At 38.8% G+C, this 18,530-nt stretch overlaps 1 protein-coding gene across 1 annotated transcript; it reads right to left on the bottom strand.

The window, feature by feature from the left end:
• Positions 1 to 627: 627 nt before the first annotated feature.
• LOC100617481 (zinc finger protein 420-like) lies at positions 628 to 17,536 on the bottom strand. The gene is made up of 5 exons (XM_007500233.3): positions 17,380 to 17,536; positions 12,891 to 13,017; positions 12,142 to 12,237; positions 6,098 to 6,204; positions 628 to 5,417 (listed from the first exon to the last, which is right to left on the bottom strand). The coding sequence occupies exons 1-5, from the start codon at positions 17,491 to 17,493 to the stop codon at positions 3,552 to 3,554; spliced, it is 2,310 nt and encodes a 769-aa protein (XP_007500295.2). The 5' UTR covers positions 17,494 to 17,536; the 3' UTR covers positions 628 to 3,551.
• Between the last annotated feature and the right edge of the window lie 994 nt (positions 17,537 to 18,530).

The raw sequence follows: 18,530 nt of genomic DNA, 5'->3' as shown, positions 1-18,530 counted from the left end.
TGTGGAAATTAAGAATTATTTGAATCTAGTCCCCTGTGATTGGGAAACTGAACTGCCTGTACCTGCTGCTCAGAGAAGCCAACCAATGACCTAGGTTATCTCTAAAGATCGTTATGAGGAGTTCCTCTCATTACTGTGAATCTAAGCAACTCATCTGTCTTATATGAAAGGAGGCCTTGTTCTAATCAACTAGTTATTGTTCCTTTGTTCTTTTGATTGTGTACAGCTATTTGGCAGGGTTTGTGGGACATTTTAGTCCACATCACTAACACTATCTCCCATTGCCCAGAGGAAGTGGAAGTATAGATCTCTGAGGGAAATGGACAAGTGCCTGTAGCTTACTTATAGACTCTGCTGCCTTATTCCTGTTTCAGGCACTGGGTCCAACTATCTCATGACTCCTGGAAGGTCACTGTCTCATACTGCTTATATGGTGTACTAGGACGGCTAAGGATCCCTAAATGTACAGATAGGATGTGGACATTTTCTCTTGTAAACATAATAGCTTACATACACAATACTGTATCTTAAATTTGTGATGATCTATAATATCATTTCATTTGCTCCTCACAACTGAGGTAGGTATTTTTATTATCCCCATTCTACAAAAAAGGAATCTCAATCTAATCCATTGATCAATAACCATTTATTAAACTGCTATGTAACAAGCACTGTGCTAGATCCTAGGAATACAAGCACAAGGAATAAAACAATCCTTATTCCTAGTGAATTTATATTATAATAGAATAGACAACAAACAAAAAATACATATACAGGATAAAGTTAAGAAATGATATACACATGCAAAGTGGTTAAATACAATTAGTTTGATGGGGGGAGACTGCAATTGGAGGATTCAGGAAAGGTTTTGGGGACCATATGTTACTTGAGTTGAACTTTATAGTTAGACAGGTACTTTGGGGCAGACAAAGCTAAGGAGAAAGTGAATTCCATGTATGGGGAATGACAGGTGCAAAAGGTATGGAGAATGGTGATGCAAGGCTGTGAGCAAGCAAGAGAAGATCAGATTGGCTAGAGCACACAGTACAGAGGGAAAGGAATATTCAGTAAGGTTGGAAATACAGGTTGAGTACAGGGCATGAAGGGCTTTACTAGCTAAACAGAAGGGTTTATTTTTTATGTTAGACACAATAGGAAGCCAAAGGAATTGATAATGTAGGAGAGTTATATGGCTAGCTTTGCCCTTTAGGAAAATTATTTTGGCAGCAATGCATAATATGGACTGGGATGGGGAAAGTTTTAAGACAGGAAGACCAATTAAGAGGTTGTCATAATAATATGGGCAGGAAGTGAAGAAGATAACTTTTCTAGACTTGGCAACCAGCAATCTACTCACTAACAGAATGGAAAAAGTCAAAGGAAGACTTAATCACTACTTTTCGTGAACAAAGTGAACTCTTGGATGAAGTATGAACTCGGCCCATAACTGTTCCCCTAACTGACTTAGTCTTTGTTGTATATATTATTCCTGTTGTCCAACTCCTGGTTCTTCAATGAAATGCAGGACCATGCAGACTTCTTTTCCAGGCAAGATGAGAATGACTCAGACTTCTTGGTTCCTTGCCTCAGAAATTATTTCATGGCTTTTTTGAATGAAACTCACAGACATCTAAGCCAGCCTCATAAATCTAAGAGTTAAGCCTCTTTCTACTCTTTTTGGTCTTTGTCAGCTGACACTCTTTGAAATCAGATATGTAAGGTGGTGGTATAAGGACATTGCTTGCAACAACCACTGAGACCCTGGTGGCTAGATAAAGTCCATAAAATCCATTCAGGGAACATCATTTGATGAAAGTGGATAGGTAGATGGAGCCAATGATCTTTAGTCCAGTCTGTCTTCCTGGTAGGCATGTCCTTCTTAGCATTTATAAAAATACAAGGTAATGGATTTTTGGGGGGGGGGGCAATGGGGCTCCCCAAATCACTTCATAGCCAAGAATTCTGGTTTATAGATAAGTACATCCCAGTGTCAGTAAATCCTAAATTGACATATACAATTGGCTCTGGTTACAACTGCTCACCTGGATTAAAATGATTCCCTAGACTTTCAGGGTGGCATCATTATGTAACTCAAAAGAATTTCCTTGGATTTGCAAATGCAAAGATCAGGGTATGAATCATAACTAAGTTTTTGAATGTCTGCTCATATTTCTCATCCCAACAAGATCCAAATAAATGTTGCCACATTGTGATATTTTTGGTCCTCTCTATTCATCTTAACTATAAGCCCAACCAGATAATTGAGAGATTTAGCAATGATGGCATAGTTCTTTGCAAAGTTCTGATATTAACTGCCACATTCTGAGCATCTTGAGCTCATGATATTGCTTGCTGATCCATTTTACTTCTCTTTTTTCCCTTTGAAGTTCAACAGTACATGCATTCTCCAATCTTCAATCTTCTTTAAAAAAAAATCAACTCCTTACATTGTCTTAAAATGAATAGTATCAGTTCCAAGGCATTAGAAAAAGAGGAGGCAGGCAACTGGAGTTTAGTGCCCAGGATCACACAGCTAGGAAGTGTATGAAGCCATATTTGGACCCAGGATCTCCTGTCTTCAGGACTGGCTCCCTGTATCTACTAAGCCACCTCATTTGTCCCTTTCAATCTTCTTTTAGAGGACTACTTTTTGTAGGACTCCATTAAAATTTTGACTTTATAGTTCTTTCAACTAGTTTTTGATGTTTTCCATCTCATATGAGGCAACTTTTCAAGACCATTCTTGAAAAAGTCAGGAGTCACTGAGGAGGTCAGGGTTCCTTGCTCTTTGATCATATCTTCCTCCCTCATCCTACTTCTGCAATGAGAACACATCAGCTCTATGCCAAATTTCTTCCTCAGAGGATCCTGTTATTATTTAGGCATTAAAGAGTCACTAAAATTTTAATTCTTTATATCTGCTTTTGAGGTGGAATCTCAGTGTTTCTTTGTTACTTTTTGCCACCTCTGGCCATTATGTTCCTGAAAATTTCTACAGAAGAGACAAACTTCTTCAAAGGTGTTGACTCAATTTGGTACCTTCAGTACAGTCAAGAGATTAAATAATATAGAGCTGGACCCAATCAGTGCTACCACTCTATCTTTTTTGGTCAAGTATAAACATACATACATACATAATATATGCCAGATCCATAGTGCTAATCTTCTTGTTGACACCAAGGATTCCTTTAGGACATTCAAGATCACAGTGACATAACCCAATATAAATAAATGGCATTTCTTTTCCAATAAAAGGGATCTGTGTCTGACTGACAAGTGGGGCCAGATTCTTATATAGCAGAGACATATTATACATTTGAGAAACCCACTCCTTGAAGAGGTTAGAGAGGCTTCAGGTGTATGTGTTATAGATGAAAGTGTTACAGCATTCATATAGTTTACCTTCAATATAAATTCTATTACATTGATGAAGATATTTGCTCAAATGAAAGTCTTTTCCCCTTGTTAACATTCATACGGTTTATTTTAGTATGAATCATGTGGTAAGAGATGATAGACTATTACAGGGCTACCTGTGATTATTATATTCATTAATTTCTTCCTGGGCACTGATGTCTACTAAGCTGCATGCTCTTATGAAAAGCCTTTCCACATTCATTGCATTTATGAGGTTTCTCTCCAGTGTGAACATGGTGATGTTGAATAAGCAATGCATTCAGGCGGAAGGCTTTTCCACATTCCTTACATTCATAAGGTTTCTCCCCAGTATGAATTGTCTGATGTTGGGCAAGATGTGCACTCTGGCTGAAAGTCTTCCCACATTCATTGCACTCATAAGGTTTTTCCCCTGTATGAATTCTCTGATGTCTAGTGAGCAGTGTTCTTTGTCGGAAGGCCTTCCCGCATTCATTACATTCATAAGGTTTCTTTCCTGTATGGATATTATGATGCTGAATAAGTAGTACTCTCAGACGGAAGGCCTTTCCACATTCATTACATTTATAGGGTTTCTCTCCAGTATGAATTCTCTTATGTCTAATAAGCTGTGTGCTCAGGCGGAAGGTCTTCCTGCACTCACTGCATTCATAAGGTTTTTCTCCAGTGTGAATACGCTGATGCCGATTCAACAGTGTGCTCAGGCGGAAGGCCTTTCCACATTCATTACATTCATAAGGTTTCTCTCCAGTATGAATACGTTTATGTATAGCAAGTTCTGCCTTCTGAGAGAATGCTTTCTCACATTCACCACATTCATAAGATCTCTCTCCAGTATGAATTTTCTGATGCCTAGCAAGCTGTGTGCTCTGTTGGAAGGTTTTCCCACACGTAATGCATTCATAAGGTTTCTCTCCTGTATGAATTCTCTGATGTTGATTAAGCATTGTGCTCAGGCGGAAGGTCTTCCCACATTCATTACATTCATAAGGTTTCTGTCCAGTATGAATATGCTGATGTTGACTAAGCTGAGTGCTCTCTTGGAAGGCCTTCCCACATTCGTTACATTTGTAAGGTTTCTCTCCAGTATGAATACACTGGTGCTGTACAAGTTCTCCACTCCAAGAGAACGTCTTTCTACATTTGACACATTCATAAAGTTTCTCTCTAGTATGAATACGTTGATGTTGAATAAGCAATGCTCTTCGGTGGAAGGACTTCCTACATTTATTACATTCAAAAGGTTTCTCACCACTATGAACATACAGATGCTGTGTAAGTAGAGTGTTCAGGTGAAAGGCCTTCCCACATTCATTGCATTCATAAGATTTCTTTCCTAAATGAATACATTTATGTAGAGTAAATTCTGCCTTTTGGGAGAAGGTCTTCCCGCATTTTCTACATTCATAAGATTCTTCTCTAGCATGACTCTTCTGATGTATAGTAAGCTGCATGTTCTGAAGGAAGGCCTTTCCACATTCATTGCACTTATGAGGTTTCTCTCCCGTATGAATACATTGATGTTGAGTAAGCTGTGTGCCCTGGCGGAAGGCCTTTCCACATTCATTGCATTCATAAGGTTTCTCTCCAGTGTGAATTGTATGATGTCTGGTAAGCTGTGTGCTCAGACGAAAGGCCTTCCCACATTCATTACATTTATAAGGTTTCTCTCCAGTATGAACATGCTGATGTTGAGTAAGCTGTGTGCTCTGTCGGAAAGTCTTCTCACATTCATTACATTCATAAGGTTTTTCTCCAGTATGAATACGCTGATGCTGAGTAAGTTCTCCATTCCAAGAGAAGGATTTTCCACATTCAACACACTGATATGTTTTCTCACCAGTATGAATACGCTGATGTTGAATAAATCCTGCCTTCCGGGAAAAGGCCTTCCCACATTCAATGCATTCATAAGGTTTTTCTCCAGTATGAACAAGCTGATGTTGAGAAAGCGCTGACTTATTACCAAAGGTCTTCCCACATTCACTACATTTATGGGATTTCTCTTCAGTAGAAATTTTCTGATGGTAATTAATGAACAGTGGTTGAAGGTTTTCCTATATTCATTATGTGATTTATCTCCAATATATACTCTTTGATTTTCAGTGAGATTTAAATTATCTCTGAAATAGTTATCATCTGCATTAATCTTGGAAAATATCCTCTTTGAGGGGGCAGCTAGGTAGCTCAGTGGACTGAGAGTCAGGCCTAGAAATGGGAGGTTCCAGGTTCAAATCTGGTCTCAGATACTACTTAGCTGTGTGACCCTGGACAAGGCATTTAACCCCCATTGCCTAGCCCTTATCACTCTTCTGCCTTGGAACCAAAAAATAGTATTGATTCTAAGGCAGAACATAAGAATTTTTTAAAAAATCCTCTTTTGAGATATATATATATATATATATATATATATATGTAATATCAAATTATATTCTGACCCAAGTAAATATAATAGAATATGTTCAAAGAGGATTTTTAAAAAATTCTTATGTATATCTATATGGGGCTTGTCTTATACAGAAACTTGGTGTTGAGAAAAAAAGACTGCTTCTTGGTTGCAACTTTGGACATATTTATTATACTCATGGCCTTCCACTTTATTAGGCATATTTCTTTGTTTTATTTTTACTCGGCCCCAATTTTTATCCTCATTACTCTGGTGCCCCTCTAACCTGGTATCATATTCCTGGGCTCTACTCACCTTGGAGGAATAATGATCATGCCTTATGAACCCTTCTTGGGCTGACTGTTGTATGTAAATACCCAGATTAGGAGGTGATCTCTTTGTTTCAGGTTTGGTAATTAAAACTGAAAGAAAAAAATTAAATTTTAAGCCTTCTATACTTTCTTATTATATTCTTATACTTATTCCTGTCTTCATTAAGAGAAAAATGACTAGAAAACTTTAAACACCAGAAGAAAAAATAATACTCATATATGAAGTTATTTACAATTTATAAAAACAATCACACACACTGATTGCCTAAAGCATAGGTTTTTTACTATATCACCTCTCCACCACTCAACAAGTTTCAGTTTTATCTTGTTAACTCTAGGCTTAAATATAACATCCTCTTTGGCAATTAAAGCACTGTATGACCTGGTCCCTCCATAAAGCCTTCCTATACTTAACTTCCCTCCATTCATTCTATGTTCCAGACATACTGGCCTACTTGACATTCCTCAAAAATTATACTTCAAATCCTGTCTCATTGCTTTTGAATTGTCTGTCCCCCATCCCTGGAAGGTTCTCCCTCCTTACCTCTGTCTCTTATTTTCTTTGGCTTCCTTCAAGATTCAGCTCAAGTTCCATATTCTAGCTTTTTCTAGTCTCCTTATCAGATATTATCTTTTCTCTAAGATATCCCTCCATTTACCCTGTTTATATCTTGTTTGAACTTATTTTCAATCATTTCTCTCTCATCAAAATGTGCCCCATTTGGGCAGGGACAGTTTTTGCCCTTTTCTATATTCCCAGCTCTTTCTATCTATCTGGCACATAGCAGTATGCTCATGGACTGACATTTCCAATTCTGTGTCTCATTAACATCTCAAACTCACCATGTCCAAAACTGAAATTGGCAGCTTTCCTCAGAAACTCACCCCTAAATGTGGATACCATTTTTGTGGACACCATCACTATCATCCTATTCACCAGTGTTTATCTTTGTGGATACCATCACTATCATCCTATTCACCAGTGTTGACAAACTCTGTGCCTTGCTCTCATTCACTTCACTTATCTAGTACAATGCCATTTCTTCCTCTTGTATAATTCTCATGAAACCCAAGATTTAAAAACATTTTTTTTGAGAAAACATTTTGGGAAAAGCTTGACAACTCCTTGAATCAAGAAAATGAACTGTTTGGAGAAAGTGCCATGAAGAAACAAACCTCCACTGCATCAAAAGATCCAGAATGAATTTTGGAGTGTAACTGATTGAACTGAAGTGGGTTGAATACATTTATTCTGAATGTAAACTCTTATGCCAAAGGGGACTGCCCCCAATTGTTTTTTTGTCAATGCACCTAGCAAACATTGGTTTTGCTCTCTCTTTCTTCTATTTCCCTCTAATCTCTAACTATAATAGTTTCCTCTTAGAAAAGCACAATATTGTATGTACCTGTAGCTAGAAGATCTTTAGAAATATAAGCTGGTTATGTTAAATGATTCATTGGGAAGACAAGTCTCCCAAAGAATTACATTACAGGGGGATTATGAAGTATGAATCAGACTTTGTCTAGCATCAGCAACTTTTAAATTGATCAACCAAAACTGAAAACACCCCTACTTAACACTTTGTTAGCCATCAAGTAAGAGAATTTACAAGTCACTTACTTAGAGACCTCCACTCTTTTAACTCAATCAGTCAGGAACTTGTGAATACTTTTGATAAGAGTTTACACCTTCAAAAGCCAAGAGGTGTGAATCTCACAGACACTGTGCCACCCCCCCCCCCCCAGGGGCAGTGCTAGGCAATTTGGAAGCTATGATTGGCCCCTGTGAAGAGGGGAAGGGACAAGAAATTACTATAAAAGCCCTGAACTTCTTCAGCTGGAGAAAGTCTTCTGCAAGCAGTCTTCTGGAGGTTGTCTTCGGTAGTCGTCTTCAACTGGTGACCTACCTCTTGGAGGTAACTTGGGACTTGGACTGCCTCTTGGGTGAGTGAGTAGCTGGCCTTCCTTTCCTGGTGTCTGGAGTGAGATTAGTTTTGGAGGTCTTCCTTTCTTGAAGGAGTCTGCATGGGTGGAACTCTAGGCCCTCTGGCCAAGGGTTAACAAGCCCTGTCGGGCTGAGCCAAGCACCAGAGCAAAATTTAGTGTGATAGATTAGACATCTTCTCTACCCTCTTTTTGTATTTCTCTACTTTCACTCTTTCCACTCTTTTTGTAAATAAAAGCTATTAAAAGTCATTTTCACTTGAGCTATAATATTTTAAATTGGCAACCACAAGATTATTCTAGAATTCTCAGACTTAGTCAAACCCCTAGATTTAATAATCCCTTATACTCGACAAAATTTCTCAAACCCATCCCCTTCTCTCTACTCACAGTCAGCACTCTAGATCAGGCCCTCGTCACCTCTTACCAAACTATTGCGATAGTCTCCTGTTTGCCCTACTTTGAGTTTCTTCCCCCTAAATTGTCAAAAAGGGATTTTCCCAAAGTACAGGTCTGACCACATCACTCCTCTACTCAATGAGTTGACTCCCTGTCACTTTCAGGATCAAATATAAACTCCTTTTCAAAGCCATTTACATCTGGTCCCTACCTACCTTTGCCTGACTTTACACGATTGCCCTTTACACAGTGTGGTCTAGCCAAACTAGTCTTCTCACTGTTCCCCAACATCAGGCATGCCATTTCTTATGCTTCTGCATGAACCATTCCTCACGCCTGTGAGTTTGTCTGTCTGTGACTCTATTTCTCAAAATCCTAGTTTTCTTCAAGGCTTAGATCAAATGACACCCTAGAAGCCACTCTTTCCCCCTAAAGATCACCTGGTATTTCTTCTGTATGTTTGTCCATACATGCAAGGTGTTTCCTCTCACTAGACTATAAGCACCTTGAGGCCAAGGACCATTTCCAGTTTGTCTTTGTATCTCTGGTGTCACATACAATGTTTGATAACTTATTTATATTTTTATATTTATTTATTTACAATTTATAAATGTTTGACAATTTATTACTTAATGAATAAAAAAAGTAAAATTCAAATAACACATTAGAAACACATACATTAAGTATTTGTATCAAAGAAGATATATCTAAGAAAACCCATAAGTCCAAAAATTCTATCACTGGTTACAGAATAGACTTCTGATAAAATATAGCTCTAATTTATATTACAAACAGTAAAAAGTATAGGAGTTGATTGATTTAAAAACAAAAGCTAGAATATGACCAGTAATGGAAAACTATTAGAACCTTTCTAGTAAGAATACATATTCTATCCCCAGGACAATCAATATAAGCTTCTGGAAGGCAGGGCCTGTTTCATTTTTGTCTTCAAATTTTCAGTTTTACCCATAGAATGAGCTTGGTAAAATATTGAGTTGAAGAAGAATAAAAGTAGAATTATTGAAATTCATCATTTCTATTCTATGTAGTTTTAGAAAGACTTGCTATAACAAGAATATTAAGGGAAAAGCTTAAGTAAAGCTGTAAAATGTATTTGTAGGTGATATAATTATATATTGATTTTAAGTACATATAAAATAAAATTCAAGAGATTTAACAACAACAAAAATAAATGGTTCAGCAAGATAGCAAGATAAAAGTTAAGCATTTAAAATCCTCAACATTTCTATATTTTATTTTCTACAATCTAAAAAGAAATTTATAGAAAAAGAAACAATGACAAATAAATCAATTAATTTGGCATTTCTCTAATTAGACCTGCAGAAGATCCATCTAAAAGCAGCTATAAAATGATTCTAACAGAAGACTAGCAGGAAATAACAAGAAATACTCAATGACCATATCCAGGTATAGCCAATAAAGATTATAATATGATCCAAGTTAACAGTTTCAGTGTAATACTATTCAACTATCAATGGGATTCTTCATTGAACTAGATAAAGTAATAATTTATGTTGTTATAAGGATTTTTATTAGGTTCATTGTCTCATTAAGAGCAGAAATTTTTATTAATGTCATGCTATCTCCTTTAAGAAACAGAGCAGACAGATCTTGCCTCCAGCTCTTTAAGAAGTCTATCATAAAAGAGAATTCTGTGAATTCTGGTTCCTGTCTCTCTGACTTCCTTGGAAGCAGGTTGCTGGATCATTCTCTCAGATGACAAAGATCTGTTAGTGACTTGTGAGATAGTTACCTTTGAGAAGTTTGATGAACACATATGAAGCTGAGAAAGAGTGTGTTTACTGAGAGTTTTTCTCCTGAAGGAAGAAGGAGGTGTTAGAGGTGGCTCTGCCCACTCTCTCTGTCTTGGGAGCAAGACCAGCGTCCGTGTCTCTCTATTAAGAAATTCTGACAGTTATATCTGACAGTTGACTTCAGGCAGCTTTTGGTTTTTCACATATTACTTTAAGGAGTTCATTATCAAATTAAGGTTCATAGATTAGCATAGATTGGTTAGTTAGAGAAATATTATTTAAGATAGCTAAGAGTAGTTTAAGGAGGTCTGCTCTGGCAGATAAGAAGACACTGCAAAGAAAGCAGTTAGATTTTGAGGGGTTTATTTAGAGGTTTTTAGTATAAGGATTAAAAATAAGATATAACATAGTATCCTAGTTCCTATTCTATTCCTAACTCCTGTTACTATCACATCTCTACTATAAATAAATAAGGATTGTACCAAACTGCTTCCAGCTCTCTATCCACGATCTACTAAAATAGTTTAACCCTGTTAGCTTTAGTTTACTATAACAGCTTTGTATTACCAACTGTCCATCAATACCTATTATCAATATATTATCAGCTTAATTATAGTCATAACAAAAGAGCAAACAGATGAGAACAGCAAGAGACACTATGGAAGAAAATGAGATAAATGGTGAATCTCCAAATATCAGTTGACCTAACAAGAAAACCATAAAGCATCAGCTATCAAAATTACCTAGTTCTGATTGAAAACTAGAAAGAGATCTGTTCCATAGAAGAGATACTTTGGAATTTGACTGCAAAACAAAATAACAGATTGCTATTTGATAAATCAAAGATTCCACAATACTGAGCAAAAAAAGTGTTTTGTTTTGTTTTTTAATAAAAATGCTTGTGAAAAATGAATAACAATTTGAATACAAATGGATTAAAGCCACACCTCTCATTAGAGCAGCACTCTAAGTTCCAAATAGACTAAAGATTTAAATACAAAAAAGAAACATAATGGAAAAAAATTAGGAAAAAATAGCCTGTTTTGAGATCTACATGTGCTGCTTCTCCTTCATTCCTACTATTTCTATATTCCTATTATTTTCCTTCAGATTCTAGGTCTTTTTACTCTCTGAAAATTTTATTATTTTGTATAGTCCTATAAAGACAGCCATGGGTAGTCTGATTGGTGTAAAAATGAAGATTTGAACCCCAGACTTCAATCCTCAGAAGTCCTTACTCTAATTCCCAGGATGCCCTCTAATCTCACTAAGATTTTCACCTGGGCGAGATCAAAATTTCTATATAACTGGCTGTAAAAGCCTACTGAGCTCTCTTCCTACTTCCGCTTCCGCTTCCAAGCAGACATGTCTCTCATAATATAAGTGAAATTGAACGGGCCTTTCGGCCCTCCTAGGCACGTGCTTTCTTACTTGTATTTTCTTAATCTCTATATAATACTTCTAGCAGAGAAACTAAATTTTTAACTACTACATTGGTAAAGTACTCAATCTGTAAATTCATATAGGTAGTATCAACATTTTTATTATATTGACATACTCTAACCATTGAAGCACCTTTTGAAGATTTAATAATAACAAATAGCAATAAAACTTTTAAAAAGTAAGCTCTTCTTGAGAGGGCAGAAATAATTTCATTTTTGTCTATCCCTAATACCTAGCACCACATTTAGCATATATCAGCTACTTAATATTTGTGGGATTCACTGGATAGGAATTCACTTCACTGGATAGGAAAAGGAGAGGCATATATTCATCAATGAAATAAAAACCCTATAAAAATGTAATGACACTATAAGCCCTATAAAAAAAAGTTTAGTTTGATTTGAATCAATCTTAAGTAACTAATGAAGCTAAGCTGTTGCTTGCAATCTAATTTTTATTCACTCACCTGGGCAACTCCATCTTAGAATTCCTTCTTCTGCCCTCCATGGCACTCTCCCTTGTTCTAGATGGTAAATGACATCTGGCTGGGAAACTGCAAGTCCTGCTCATTGGAAACAGGAAAGTACTGGTGACAAAGAATCTCAGAATTTGAACTTAGTACCTCTCTCTTTGGGGAAAAGTAGGCATAGTCCAGATGCTTGTACAAAGGACCCCTCAAATATGCTTTATATTGTTTTCCTAGTAAGTATGGGAAGAATGAACCAAAAACTGGGTTCAGGCTCAGGAAAAAAAGATTAGACCCTTTTCATGTTTTTATGTGTGTATAGTGGGTCTTTAAAGAAGAACCTTGGGCCTGGGGCAATCAGATCTTATAGGATAAGCACTGGATTTGTCATCCCAAGGACCTGGGTTCAGATCTGTTAATGACTATTTGTGAGACCTTGGCCAAGTAACTTAATGCCTTGGAGTCCCAGCTGCCTCATGTGTGATCATGTGCCCAGCCCTAAAACTATGATTTCATGAACTTCAGGGGAAACACAATCAAGTTGAGAGCAATAAAAAGCACAAACTTCTCATCTGGAAACTGGTAGCAAAAATATTTTATCTCTTAGACACAAAACCAGTAGTAATCTCAGGTCTATATGCCTGGCAATGAGTACTTAATACACTAGATACCCTATACGGTTTGCTAAAGAATGAAGACAAAGTTTCCAACACTGATTTTGATTTACAGGAGGAATAATCTGTCCTTACCTAAGCAGACCAGGTTTTTATAGTTCTCCTGCATCACTTCCCTATACAACTCTTTTTGAGAAGGATCCAAGTAATCCCATTCTTCCTGAGTGAAGTCCACAGCCACATCCTTGAAGGTCACTGATTGCTGAAATACCAAAAACATATGTGCTAAACCAGGTATCATCCCTCCTATGAACCTGGGAGAACTGGCAGGACTGGCTTTCAGGTTTCGGAATGTTCTATAAGAAATGCCTATGGTATATCTATTCCATGTCTTGGTTTGTAATAGATTTTGAATCATCTAACAACACAATTATAAGAGCTCATGTTTATGTAGCCTTTTGCTTTCATAGGCATTTCTGGATCTTAAACTATGTGAGGAGAAGCAAGGTATAACATCAGACCAACTGGTAGGAGCCAGGTTGTGAAGGACTTTAAAGTGAAAATAACTAAGTACACATAAGATATATGCAGTGTAGATGAGAGGCAACCTTAGAGTAAAGGCTAAACAAAAAACTTTATATCTGATCCCATGGGTCCAAGGTGGTGAACTTATGGCATCTGTGCCACAGACAGCAAGCAGAGCCCTCTCTGTGGGTATGAGTACTGTTGCCTGCCAGAGTTCGTTACTAGAAAGGCAGAGGGGCTCAGGCTGAGCCGCTCCCCTCCTCCTCTCCACCATGCCTGGGGAAATTCCTTACTTCACCCAACCCTCTGCCCAGCAGCCCAGTGGAGTGCTTCCTCCCTCCTTGTGTGGGGTAAGGCACTGGTGGTGGGGAGTAGCACTTGGTCTCTGGGAGGGGGAGGGCAGAGCACACAGTCTCTTAAATATTCACCATCACTGCCATAGGTAATAGGGAGCCACTGAAATTCACTGAATGAGTTCCAATGGTGGCATGGTCAAACCTAGGATTTGAGAAAATCATTTTGGCTGCTAAGTGAAGGATGGATCATAATGGGAGGAGAGATGTGAAGCAGGGAGACAACTTAGAAGTCTATTAGAATAGTCTAGGCAAAGGGTGATGATGTCCTGATGTGGACTGTGGATTTGTGCATGGAGGAAAGGGGGCATATGTACAGAGAAGAGATCTCTGAAATTAGAAACAAGATTTTATAAAAGAATGGATACATGGAGTAACTGAAACAATGACATTGAAGTTTCAAACCTTATAGACTGAGGGGATGTTAAGGACCTCAACAGTAACAAGGAAGAAGAGAAGAGAGGAAGGGAAGGCAGGAATTATAATGCATTCTTATTTTGGACATGTTGAATTTGAAATGCATAATTATAGGGCACCAAGAGGGAGATATCCAAGAGACAGTTTGTAATGTTGGCTGAACATCAGAAGACAGACTAAGATTGGATATGTAGATCTGGGAATTAATATTCAGAGAGATAATAATTGCAATAAATGAATCCATGAGAGATGATGAGCTCACCAAATGATATAATCCTGAAGACAAAGAGGAAAAGGGTGGAGATAAGAGTCTTGGGGGACAATCCTGGTTAGGGGGTGTGACCTTGATGAAGATCTAGCAAAAGAAACAGAGAAGCAATGTTCAGATAGGCAGGAGAACCAGAAGGCAGCATTCCTAGGAAGGAAGATGGCAAAGACCAGTGGCTAAGGCTGCAGAGAGGTCAAAAAGGATAAGGATTATGAAAAGGCCATTAGATTCAGCAATGAAGAAATCATAAAAAAAAGTTAAGATAGGATGACTGAGGATGCAATTTGCTAAAGATAGGAAGGGACTGGATCAAGTGTATATGTTGAAGGTTTGTCAGAGTGGGAGAATGGAATAGAAAGTGATGGTGTCAAGGACCTTTGAGGTAAAGAGAATAGGAATTTATTTCCTCAAATTTCATGGCTTTTATTTTCTCAGTTCTATAGAAATTATGTTCCTAGAAGGGACATTGATAGTGGGACATGGGTGGGGTTTTAAGAGGGAAAACACAGACTAGTGAGGAGAAGAGGAGGCTTATGGTAGGAATAATCAAGGACTAAGATAGGTTAAGGGGAAAATTTCCTTTTCTCTTTCTTAATTCTCTGCAGTCTGGCTTCAAAATGCATGATTCAACTGAAATGGCACTCTCAAAAGTTACCAGTGATCTTTTAATTGCCAAATTGAATACCCTTCCCCCCAATTCTCATCCTTGACTTCTTGGCAGCCTGTCTTGGTACTTGGCACCCTCTTCTCTTTGGTACTCTCTTCCCCAAGTTTTCAAGACATTCTCCTATCCTGATTCTTTTCCTACCTATCTTCTGTCTTCTTTTCTGCATTCTCATCCTGGTTAGACCTGCTGCCCATGAGTATCCCCCAAACTCTGTCCTGATCCTTCTTCTGTTCTCCATCTATATCAGAAGTCAGAAAACCATGGCTAAAGGCTGAATCCTGTTTTTGTTCAGTAGGTGAGCTAAGAATGGTTTATTATATTTTAAGACATAAATAACCTTATTTAAAAATGTAAAAACCATTCTTAGGTTATGGATCATACAAAAACATACAGGCTACACAGAACAAGTGTATGATCCCCATTCTGTAATACTTTGCTTAGGAATCTCATTAGCTCTCATAGATTCAATTATCATTTCTATGCAAAAGACTGATCTATTTATACAGTTCTAAACTCCAGATCACCAGTCTTGCATCTCCAACTGCCCTTGGGACATCTCAAACTGAACATTCTGTAAAAACCTTATACCCAACATATCCAAAACTGAAAATATTATATTTCCTCCTCTTTCTAATTTTATTATTTATTCTTATTAATAACTTACTTATATACAAATTTCTATTCCTTATTACTTAGGCTTGTAACCTGGGTGTTATATTAAACTCTTCACTTTCACCTCCCTCCCACCTTCATTTCTACTCAGTTGCCAAGTTCTGTTATTTCTACCTTGGTAGCCTCTCTCATAGTCTCTTTTTTCCTCTGATATTGCCACCATTCTGCTGTAGGCCCTCATCACCTCACACCTGGCCTACTCTGCAATATCCTATTGGTCAGTTGGTCTACTGAAAGTCTCTCTTCAATCTAGGCCATGCTTTACTGTCAAACTGCTCTGCCCGAAGTACAAGTTGGCCATGTAAATATATATATATATATATATATATATATATATATATATATATATATATATATATATATAAACACACCCTTATGTAATCACAGGCAGGATCAAATATAAAATCCTGTTTGGCTTTTCTACCCCTTCATAACTTTCAGTCTCCTTAGCCCTCACTCCAGGTCACACACTCTGATGCAGCTTCACTGGCCTTCTTCCTGCTCTTTAAATACAACACTCTACCTCTTGAGGTAGGTCTTTGCTCAAGCAGTTCCCCATGCCTGGAAGACTCTTCCTCCTCATGTCTGCCTTCTGACTTCACTGGTTTTCTTAAAGTCTCTTCTGCAAAAAGTATTTCTCAGGCCTCCTTAATCTTAGGGCCTTCCATTGGAGATTATCCCCAATCTATCCTTTATATGTAGGGTGGCCGGATCTGCAGGGGATACATTCCCAGACCTGCCAAGGATAGCTCAAACTGCAGTTATTAGCAGCACCTGCTGACTCCTGTGTGCCCACTGGAACTCTTTCTCCCTTCTAGCTCCTGCCCCTCTGCAGGAGTGCTCAGCAGCTTCCCTTGTCCCTCCCCCACCAAAAAGTTAGAAAAGTGAAAATGAAAGCCAGAGACCTTCTCCAAAAGAGGATCATGGCCAGTCAGACTTTCATTGCTTTGAGGCCCTGGACTTCCATAGATAACTGAAACCCTAAAAAGCAAAACTATGGATAAGGAGGCCCTACCTTATATCTTTTTGCTCTAAGACCTTTACATGTCTCCTCCATTTTGTTGATGAGCTTCCTGAGAATAAGGGCTGTTTTTCCTAATCTTTCGCCCTGTGTGCCAGGAACATAGTAGGTGCTTAACAAATGTTTGCTGACTTGATTTGATGGTAATGGGCAGTTAACAATGGCTAACTACTGGGTTGGGCTGGGGAGGAGGATAAAATCAAAACACAGCCACAAATGGAAGTCTACATGAGTGGAGAACAGATAGCTGAAGCACAGCAAAATTCCTGATCAAGGAATATTAGATGATGAACTGTGTCAAGTGAAGGGATGAAGGTGCAATCAGGAATTTGGATGAAGAAATGAGCATACACGATTACGTTAGGTTCAAGTCACGCCTTAGATTCCCCATAAGCTGTATGACCTGGGTCAAGTCCTTGAACCTCTCCTCATCTGTAAAGTAGAGCAGACTCTTAAGGTCCTTTCCAGCTCTAAGGGGAGGAGAGGAGGGAAGGGAGAAGAAGGGATAGAAGGGGACGGAGAGAAGGGGGTGGGGGAGAAGAAGTAAGGGGAGGAACGGGTGGGAGAAGGGGGGTAAAAACCTAGGCGATGGGAGAGGGAAAGCCCCCACTTTTCCAAAATGGAAGGAAGCGATGGGACAGAAAGGTAAGGGTAGACACAAGGAGGTTCGGGCCAGGACGGGACGCAAGCGGGCCGCTAACCTCCCAGCTCAGCCGCGGCTTCGCCCTTATCTTCCTTGGCATCTCCCCGAGCTCAGAAACGAATCGGAGGACCCAGAAGCAGCACGAGGAAAGGGAGGAGGAAGCGGAAATCATGTGAGCGGGCGCCTTCCTCCCTCCATCCTTTTAGGTCCCTCCCTCCTGCCGGCATTGCGCACAACTACTTCTGCGCCTGGGTAAATAGCACTCACATCCGTCCCAGCGGGCAAAGCTTTTTGGGAAATGTAGTTGGGAGGCTCGGACAGACTTTTGTGCTTCAGCTTGGGAGTGCAAAGACTCCTGGAGCCTCAGAGGCTCTTTGAGCGAAGGTGTCCTCCTTAGCCAGAACTTGTCCCTTAACCAACTCCCCTGCTCCTTAAAAGTCCTGTCTCATCCAAGCATTAATGTGCACACTCAGTGCCCACCTTGGGGACAAATGGGTAGGGGCCGGCTGGGGTTAGGGTTAGGGTCAGGGTCTCAGACTAGCAATTTCAGACTGAACAACAGACCTTACGATATTTAATGGACTTAGCTAGATGTATGTAGTTAAGACATTTTAATCAAATGAGAAAATATCCTTTATCCCAGTAGCTTTTCCCATTGTATCAGAGCCGCTTTCCCAAGAAGACCATCTTTTTAGTACCCATTGGAAATAGTCCATTCCCTGACACCTAGCTTCTAGCTTCCTCTCCCAAGCTTCATTGTATCGGTCAGTGTAGTTTGAACACTCCCATTTCCTTGTAGCTATGGTAATGTCAGTCAATCATCTTTCCCTGTCCCTGGATCCCCAAATAGTATGTAGATCCTCCAAATTCTTTGGATTCTTGGAGTTGTCATCTCCTGCAGTGGCACTCCCAGGAGTTTAGTGACAGGAGCTGCCAGTCTGGGGACTCTGCGTGGGTTTATAGCACACAGTTCTGCGAGGTGGACTAATTTTAGCACTAAATTCCTTTCCCTAATTAAAGAGTGATTTTTCTGACTACTTACTAGTTCTGTGTTTTTTTCCAGTTTAACACCAGGAATAACCTTAGCTGGGTCAGTGACCGGAAACCATCTCATACCAGCTCTCAGTCCCTGGGATGGGATAATTGAGTGACCTGAGTCCCATGAGACCATTCTGTGTCCCACAGAAAATCAGCAGATTTCTGTCAGTT

The sequence above is a fragment of the Monodelphis domestica genome, chromosome 7, assembly GCF_027887165.1.
Source record: "Monodelphis domestica isolate mMonDom1 chromosome 7, mMonDom1.pri, whole genome shotgun sequence".
Lineage (NCBI taxonomy): Eukaryota > Metazoa > Chordata > Mammalia > Didelphimorphia > Didelphidae > Monodelphis > Monodelphis domestica.
The sequence above is the reverse complement of the archived record's forward strand: the minus strand, read 5'-3'. Positions and strand labels throughout refer to the sequence as shown.